The sequence below is a fragment of the Microcebus murinus genome, chromosome 3 (assembly GCF_040939455.1).
Source record: "Microcebus murinus isolate Inina chromosome 3, M.murinus_Inina_mat1.0, whole genome shotgun sequence".
Classification (NCBI taxonomy): Eukaryota; Metazoa; Chordata; class Mammalia; order Primates; family Cheirogaleidae; genus Microcebus; species Microcebus murinus.
This window is the reverse complement of record NC_134106.1, coordinates 51,218,812-51,224,907: the sequence shown is the minus strand read 5'-3', so window position 1 is coordinate 51,224,907 and position 6,096 is coordinate 51,218,812. Positions and strand designations below refer to the sequence as shown.

The 6,096-nt window shown below is 37.6% G+C and overlaps 1 protein-coding gene across 4 annotated transcripts in view; it reads right to left on the bottom strand.

Moving 5' to 3' along the window:
- Positions 1–724: 724 nt before the first annotated feature.
- Positions 725–6,096, bottom strand: part of COMMD1 (copper metabolism domain containing 1) — a 137,812-nt gene continuing 132,440 nt past the window's right edge. For all 4 annotated transcript variants that reach the window (XM_012764876.2, XM_012764873.2, XM_076000820.1 and 1 more), the window contains one exon: positions 725–945. In XM_012764876.2, coding sequence (XP_012620330.1) covers positions 944–945 — 2 coding nt within the window. In that variant the 3' untranslated portion in view covers positions 725–943. The remainder of the gene's footprint in view (positions 946–6,096) is intronic.

The window sequence follows — 6,096 nt, the reverse complement described above, 5'->3', positions numbered from 1 at the left end:
TTCTACTAGGACCTAGTTTTTATTGTATTAGCTCTTTTTAAAGAAATTTTCTGGAAGAGGTTTTATTTGATGACTCACATAAAATTTTCGGAGGTAAAAGAAATCACCTCAGCAGACATTTTCCTCTCCCCACAATTCTGATTTGAGGCAAGCAAAAGGAGTCCCTTTGTTATTAATACAAGGCCAGTTTAGTTCTGGGTTCCAGAAAAACCTGAGTCCCTCAGTAGTTCAGATCAAAACAGACTCCCCAGATTTAGGCAGAACTAATCCAAATGTCTGAATCAGTTCTAGAAGCATCTCAAATTTTACTAGGGTCAGGTACATCCTTTCTAGGTTAGGCAGGCTTCTCTGTGCCTCAGCTCAGGGCACATGGCACTTGGTCAACCCTGTATCTGCATGATCAAAATGTTTTTTTCCTCCTTTTCTAATTCTTGCATAATTTATCTTGTACAAATCTCTCAAGGTCTCACCCAGAACAAACCACCATGGCAAGGGTTTCCAGAGTTAACCCCACCTACCCCGGTTCTAGTGAAACCAAGTCTCTGGGGATAGGGCCCTGGAAGCCTGCCCTTTTTTTTTTTTTTTTTTCATTTAAATGCTTTTATTAAGTACCCCTTATAACCTTTACGCATGCTGAAGTCTGAGAACCTCTGCACTAGAACAACAGTTAAGAGTAAATGAAAGGGAGAGAGAAGGAAATCTCAGTAAGCAGAGGCAGACAAGATTGATTTTGAGGATTTAATACCAATGGGAGAAAAAGAATATTTTTTAAAAAGGTCAGTGGGGAGGGATCATCAACACCTTTGTTCCTACAACAACTTCCTTCATCATCTTCAGTTAGGCTGGCTGCATCAGTGTGTTGATACTTTCTTCTACCTCTGAGAGCTTCTTCAGAATTTGGTTGACCTTGACCTCATCAAATTCCAAACACAGGAATTCGGATTCCTGGAAAAGATAAAAAGATGTTTTAGAGGGGACTCCAAGACATAGCCAAGGGTCTCCAACTACCATGACCAAGATCCAAAGGCCTAGGGTCCCAGCCCAGCAAGCCTGGCTGAGAGCTTAATATCTAAGTGATATTTTACCCAGCAAAGCAAACCACACAATGCCCCCTAAATGAAACTGCTTCTATGCTGGTGTTTCATAAGTGATAAAGAGGTATACAAATGTTGGGTGTTCTCATTATGAGGCATGTGAAAAGTTCTTCCTATTATCTCATTTGATCTTAAAATAATTTTTAAGGTAAGTACTTCAGTATTACTGTTTTATAAATAAGGACCCCGAGGCACAGATAACTTAACTGTTATCAAAAAAAAAAAAAAAAAAAATCAGAAGCCTGGGCCTGATGGCTTGTGTCTGTAGCACTTTGGGAGACCAGGTTGGGAGGATCACTTGAGGCCAGCAATTCGAGACCAGCCTGAGCAACATAGCAAGAGCTCCTCTCTATAAAAAATAGAGGAAAAAAAATTAACTGGACATGGTGGTGTGCTCCTATAGTCCTAGCTACTAGGGAGGATAAGGCAGGAGAATCCCTTGAGCGGAGGAGTTCAAGGTTGCCGTGAGCTATGATCGCAACACTGCACTCCAGCCTGGGCAACAGAGCAAGATTGTCTCTAAAAAAAATATATCAGAAAAAGGCAAAGTCAGATTGTGAACTCCCAGCTCTGGCTGACTCGAAAATCCATGCTGTCTCCACAGTATCCTGGACTATAACAATGAAAAGAGGATTTTGATTGACTCTGAGTTAGCCTGGTAATTGGCAAACTCAGATTTAGTGGTTAAGTCAGAAATTGTGACAAGTTGTTTAGGAAACATCAACTAGACCACTGAAAGATAACCAGATCTTAAAATAGCAATAAACATTTCTAAGGTCCTTCCACTTGCTGCAAGTTAACCCTCCCAAGATCCCCTTCAATATATTCCCTTCAATCACTGTTCCTAGGTTAGGTAGATATCAAAGAATAAGGTCTTTGAAGTGTGGTGGCAGAAATTTCATGTACACTAGATAAACCTTAGGTCTACACTGTCTTGAGAGACAAGGGCAAACTGTATCTATGCAAGAGTGACTACGTTCAAGATCCTTAAGAACAATAAGTAATTTTAGAGCAACATGAAGCTTTAGAGATCATATAATCCAATTGCTTTGTTTTCTAGATAACAAAATTGAGGACTCAGGCATGTTAAATGATATGCTTAATGTCCTTGTGTTTGCTGATGGCAGAGTCACCAGGTCAAAGACTTTTCTCTACATCTACCTCTCTAAACACTGAAAGGGATCAAAACAGGACATGCCAAAATATGCTGCTTTGGCGTATAGATTATTTTGACCTGAAGGCAACTGAGAAGCAACAGATGGAGAAAGAAGTCTCATTGGAGCTTCCCATATCTGACTAAAGCAGAAACTTCTGAAAAATGAGAATTGCCATAAATCCCCTCTCTGGGAGGCCATGAAGATGATGGAAAGTTGGCACCAAGATGAGTCTGCACAAACAAACCTTCCTAAAATAACCCCTATGTACCATTAGTTTCCCCCTATATTTACCTTCCCATAATTTACCACCCCAGGAGCCCTAACTCTTTGACCTTTGTCTAGTCACTTCACCACAATTTATCTCCTTTGTTAAAATGGTATACAAACTTTTAAGTCTAACTGCCTCTTTGGAGTTTTACTTTTTTTTCTGTGAAGCCCTTGTGCATGCAAAATTAAAAATATTAACATCGATAAAATTTGTAAATTTTTTCTCCTGTGAATCTTTTCTCAGTTTAATTTGCAGGCCTCATACACAAACCTAAGAGAGTGAGGAAAAGTTTTTCCTCCCCTACAATACTAATGTGGTATTTCCTACCCCATTTTCAAAGTGGCATGTAAAAGAAGACCAACAAACCTCTTCAGGGGGAAAGAGTCATTATGCTATCAGCTGGAGCATTCAGGAGTTGATTTTGAAAAAGTATCTTTGCTGCTGCTAAGCTACTGAACTAATTCTATACTGATGGCACTGAATATCCCCTCCAACCCCGGACCCCCGTCAGAGAAATAAGTATAGAGGGAAAGTAGCAGATGAAAGGCTTCCAAAGAGAGGGAAGACAATTTTTCCTGCTTGCAGGAACCCTGTCCTTAAACATTTATTTGGACAAAGAGGAGTATAGTCTCATATATGAGCTTGGAAACTCTGCCAAGTTTCCATTTAGTCAAGCAAAAATCAAGTTTAAACAAAGAAAAAATATTAATAATGGAAGTTCCCTGTGTTCAAATTGTAGGAAGGGTTATCTCCTTTTGGAAAGAAGCAAACTTATGGCACATTAGGAAGTTAAGTTGGCAAAATTAAAAACAGGTCTCAGATTTGAAAGCTCCTGTTCTCCATTTGGTTTTACTGAGACTTTTACCTTGACTTTAAAACACTTTTTAGCAATCTGCCTTGGAAACAATGGCCTAGAAAGTAGTAATTGCCAGTATCTAACATATATATTCAGCAAATTGGCAAAAAGATGAGATAACCCATGTTTCACCTCAGTGAAAGTCAGTTATGGCCATAAATCATCTGCTTTTGTATTTATATGTGAAGAGATTACCAGGGACAATATTCACAGATACAGGAATAAGTGAGTATGACAAAACAATAAATAGCCAGGATCTTTGACTAAGGGATCAATAGTTTGTTGTAGGTTTCAGTATTCAATATTTGGTTGGACCTATAAGTATGAATGAAGCTCAGTTTATTTTTAAGGAAAGCCAAATACTAGTGAGAAATAGGAGGCTAGATAAACAGAGTCCAAAGTTAAAGATATATTTTCCCTCCACTAACGTTCACCTTTCTCCTTTCAAAACAGTGCACACTAACAGCCTTTGAAGGACACATATTAAAATAACCACATATGATTCTTGAATAAATTGTTTACCTAAAACTTTATTATCAAGGCCTAGTTTTATGCAGTTATGCTATCAAAATATTTTATAAGTAATTCAAAAGCTTTTAAAGTGGGGCTTAACATAGAGAGACTTCTTCAAATTTTTCACTTGGCTAGGGTGCCCTACAGAAAGTACATCTAATGCACTTGAAAATGTATTTAGAAATGCAGGTGATGCTTATCAAGCCAGAGCAATCTGCAAGTACAAGAGCAATCTGAAACATGTGATATTTTTTTCAAAGTCGTCTTTCCTTATCTAGGCTTTTCTTTAACTGGTAATAATAATAAAAGATGACAACACTAAAATTCCTGTATTTAAGTATCTGAGTCAAGAGTTAGAACTTGCTTCTTTTCAGTAAAGAATGCAACATGGGGTAGAGTCGTGCAACATTGGCTAGCAGATAAATAAATATACAAGCACATCACTATCAAGAACACCTATTTTGTGATAATTTTAATACGCTAGTGTATTAAACTCAAGAGTTTAAATAACCATCCCAATTTGTTATGCAATAGAAAGCAAAGGCAAAATATTCACATTTTTGTGTCTCTAAGTGCAAAAGTTAAAAGTCATAAAATCCTATGAAGAGACTCCTTGAGAGGCTACCAACAAAAAAAACCAAGCCAGCATTAACAACTTCTAGAGAAGGCCATCTCATATATTCCTAAAGAACTCCTTTCCTGGTAACCACTCTACAATTCTGAGGAAACTCTTATTTGTCAAGCCTACATCCTTAATGCTTTAGCTTAAACTCATTTCTTCTCAGGGACAGAGAGTATAACTGATCATTAATCTACAGAATAACTGAAGAAATGTTTGGTTTTATCCATCTACACATTAAATAACCTCTTTGTGCATAATGTCCATTCACGTGACTCCTTATCTAGGCCTAAAAGCGTATACTGAGCAATTCTTCTGCAATGCTACAGTGACAAAATGCTAAAAATAGAAATAAAAAAGACTTAATGACTTATTAAATGCTTAGGCGGAACTATTTAGAATAAATTCAACATAAAATAAAAAAATCCTATAATCTATTTTCTATACTATTATTTCCCATGCAAGATTATCACAATAAATTTATCCCCCAATTTATATTGATCTAAATTTAGCATTAAATACAACATTGGCATTGTTGGCTCTCATGTGTTGTGGTTTCTTTTCAAAATGATAAAGTTGGCAGATGGAGGGTGAGAGTGGGAAAGGGTGCCTTAGGATCCCACTAACCAATACTGATTCGAAAAAGCCACATAAAGCTGGCCACATTTCATAAGGCTTATTCCCAAAATTTTTCTTTTGATTTCATTTGTTGACACTAAGGGACTCTTCACTGAGCACAAACTTTGGCCATAATGCCTATCTTCTGTTTGGGCTGTCCTTTCATAAATTTAAAATAACCCTCTGACCTGCAGCTCTCCAACTTTGTGTCTCCTGTGTTTAAAGATGAGAGAGAGAGAGAGATGTGGTAGAGGTCAAAACTGGCAATGGCTTCTTGAAGAGCAATTCTATAATAAATAAGGTACCCAGTAGCTCCAAACATCACTCACTAGAGAAATTCAAAATATATTTATAAGTATTATAAACCTGTGTTCACCACTCATTCCCTCGCTTGCTGTGTCTTTCTCACAATTACCATTGTTACTGTTCCTTAATACTTCAGGAGACCTTGAATGCCAGAAATAGCTTCTTTGTAGCAAAAGATCATCTAAGTTCCTTCCCACGGAACCATTTATCCAAAATTAAAATTGTATAGTTCTCTGAAAACGGTGCTGATTATTCTCCATTTGCCCTTTTATATCCATTCTCTACCCTTCTCTGCCTTGTTCCAGTGAGGCTGTTCTCTAAAGGCTGTGTCACTACCTCGTCTCTAGCTTACAGTTGCATTTAGGTAAGAGGAGAGAGAGGTTATGACATTACTCCTTAACCTCTAATTCCTCCTCTGATATTTCCAATATTTTCTATGTAGGGGTGCTATTTCTTCATTTCCTACTTTATTTACTGGTCTCAATCACTACTTCTTCTGGTTCATATAACCAACAGTACACGTACAAAACTGAGTCTCTTAAGACTACCAAAGTACAGAAGCATCAAATACAAACTCCAGAGATAAGCAGAGCAAGGATTTTCATTGTGCCTAAGCTGGTAGGGAGACTGCCTTCCAATAATAAGTAACAGGATGAGCCAGAACC